This window comes from Cucurbita maxima, unplaced genomic scaffold (assembly GCF_002738345.1).
Source record: "Cucurbita maxima cultivar Rimu unplaced genomic scaffold, Cmax_1.0 Cma_Scf00054, whole genome shotgun sequence".
Lineage (NCBI taxonomy): Eukaryota > Viridiplantae > Streptophyta > Magnoliopsida > Cucurbitales > Cucurbitaceae > Cucurbita > Cucurbita maxima.
Window position 1 is genome coordinate 742,665 of NW_019272070.1, and position 2,835 is coordinate 745,499.

At 41.8% G+C, this 2,835-nt stretch overlaps 1 protein-coding gene across 1 annotated transcript in view; it reads left to right on the forward strand.

The window, feature by feature from the left end:
* The window catches only part of LOC111471625 (oligopeptide transporter 3-like), a 7,644-nt gene extending 5,223 nt beyond the window's left edge, over window positions 1–2,421 (forward strand). The window contains exons 4-8 of the mRNA XM_023117324.1: window positions 4–92; window positions 185–754; window positions 1,022–1,277; window positions 1,370–1,552; window positions 1,621–2,421. Coding sequence (XP_022973092.1) covers window positions 4–92; window positions 185–754; window positions 1,022–1,277; window positions 1,370–1,552; window positions 1,621–2,235 — 1,713 coding nt within the window. The 3' untranslated portion in view covers window positions 2,236–2,421. The remainder of the gene's footprint in view (window positions 1–3; window positions 93–184; window positions 755–1,021; window positions 1,278–1,369; window positions 1,553–1,620) is intronic.
* The last annotated feature ends 414 nt before the right edge of the window (window positions 2,422–2,835 follow it).

Here is a 2,835-nt window from a genome sequence, read left to right on the forward strand (position 1 = left end):
GGATATGGATGGGCTGGAATGCTGAGAAGGTACCTGGTAGATCCTGTTGAAATGTGGTGGCCTGCAAATCTGGCACAGGTTTCTCTGTTTAGGTACCCTTTCTTAATTCCTTTTCCAGATTTGGAGCTCAGAGGCTTAGCAGTATTTAACTCTGACATGCTCTGTTTTCTTTGCCCTGTTTTAGAGCCCTTCATGAGACGGAGGACAGATCAAAAGGGATGACAAGGATGAAATTCTTCTTGATCTTCATGGGAGCAAGCTTCGTGTACTACGTTTTTCCAGGTTACTTGCTACAAATCTTATCATTCTTCTCGTGGGTTTGTTGGGTTTGGCCTCGCAGCATCACGGCTCAGCAAATTGGGTCGAGCCAAAGTGGACTTGGGCTCGGCGCTTTCAGCTTTGATTGGGCTGGGATTTCGGCCTACCATGGAAGCCCACTGGTGTCGCCATGGTCCTCAATTCTAAACGTGGGTGTTGGGTTTGTTATGTTCATTTATATCGTCCTCCCTGTTTGCTACTGGAAGTTCAACACCTTCGACGCCCACAAATTCCCCATTTTCTCTAATAAGCTCTTCACCAGAACAGGCCAGAAATATGATACTACCAAGGTTTTAACTCCCGAATTTGAACTTAATGTTGGTGCTTATAATAACTACGGGAAGCTCTATCTTAGCCCCTTGTTTGCCCTCTCCATTGGATCTGGCTTTGCCAGGTTTACTGCTACTCTTACACATGTCGCATTGTTTCATGGCCGGTATGCTTTTCTCTCTCACTTTTTCTTCTTCTCTTTCCTTCCGCTCTACATTTTATTTCCTCCTCCCATACCTTCTTGTTTCTTGTTTTAGGTCAAGTATTTCTAATTCTTTCAAAAGTTCCCATGTAACTCCGTGTCAAATCAACCCATATTTGTTCACACATCAAGTCGTGTTTAATCACAATTAAGTTTAGAGACTAGAGATCGAATACATATATCACTATAGTTATAAACCAAGTTTAAGATTGTGCACTTTTAATGTTCTAGGGACATATGGAAGCAGAGCAGGACAGCAATCAAGAATGCAAAAGTGGACATCCATGCCAAACTGATGCAAAGCTACAAACAAGTGCCAGAATGGTGGTTCTTGATCCTATTATTTGGTAGCACTGTGATATCTCTTCTGATGTCGATTGTGTGGAAGGACATCGTGCAGCTGCCGTGGTGGGGCATGCTATTTGCCTTCGCTATGGCTTGGATTGTCACCCTCCCAATCGGGGTCATTCAAGCGACAACCAACCAGGTAATCGAACGGGAATTAGTAGTAGTAGCACTCCCTCGTCTTTGTTTACGTTCTAAAGCAAAAGACTTATATCTATATGGAATGTTATGCAGCAACCTGGATATGATATCATAGCACAGTTAATCATTGGTTATATTCTCCCTGGAAAACCAATAGCAAATCTACTTTTCAAGATCTACGGAAGAATCAGCACAGTTCATGCTCTTTCTTTCTTATCTGACCTTAAACTTGGCCATTACATGAAAATCCCACCAAGATGCATGTACACTGCCCAGGTGATCTTTTAAAAACTTCAATGTTTCTTTTGAGAGTATATGATCTTGACTGATTCGTGTTTTTTCAGTTAGTCGGGACACTCGTTGCCGGGACGATTAACCTCGTCGTTGCTTGGTGGATGTTAGACAATATAGAGAACATCTGTGATACTGAGGCTCTCCAACCTGATAGTCCATGGACGTGTCCGAAATACCGAGTGACGTTTGATGCATCTGTTATCTGGGGACTAATAGGACCGAGGCGATTGTTTGGACCGGGCGGGTTGTATCGAAACTTGGTGTGGCTATTCTTGATTGGAGCTGTTCTTCCAGTTCCTATTTGGGCATTGAGTAAAGCTTTCCCTAAAAAGAAATGGATTGCATTGATAAACATACCAGTTATATCCTATGGCTTTGCAGGGATGCCACCCGCAACTCCTACAAACATAGCTAGCTGGCTCATCACTGGTACCATTTTCAACTACTTCGTCTTTCGACACCATAAGCGATGGTGGCAGAAGTACAACTATGTCCTCTCGGCCGCGCTCGACGCAGGGACTGCGTTAATGGGCGTGCTGCTTTTCATTGTGCTGCAGAATGGAGGCCATAGCTTGAGGTGGTGGGGATCACAACCCGATCACTGTCCTTTGGCTAAGTGTCCAACCGCTCCCGGGATCGTCGTTAAAGGATGTCCAGTGTTTTAGCTAGATCGTCGAGGCCCGGGACGATGAAACTAATAGTCATTATGTTACAGAGAGTTAGTTTGAAGTGATTTGGGTAGGATTTATATATGGCATCATGTTAACTACAAGTTGTGCTATAATATCTTTTAGTGTATGGCAATGGAGAGAGCAAAGCATAAAATAAAATTCTAGTAAAGTTCGCTTCAAGAGACTCAAGTACCGACCGTCGCTTGTTAACGTGAAATTTTGAAATTTAATTTTTTTTTAAAACATACATACATTTAATAACTATCAATTCAAACGGGCCATTTAGTTTAAATTAGACAAGTACACCAGAACATTCAAAGTACGACATGACATATCCTACAAAATACTAACACAAAATGACATGGTGCAAAATAATGGATTTATAAAAAGCGTAAAGATCAGTGAGACCAAGACACTTACTTAGTCTGACCCATATAGTCTCGTAGATTGCTTTTAGTTCTATAGTTGTCCTTAAGTTTATTCGCATTAAATCATTCATGGTTCATGATGGTGTCTTATTTATACTTATGAGTTTGTTCCTAAGTTAGCTTTTCTAGGCTATTTCCTAGGTTTCCTTAGTTGAGTTAAGCTCGA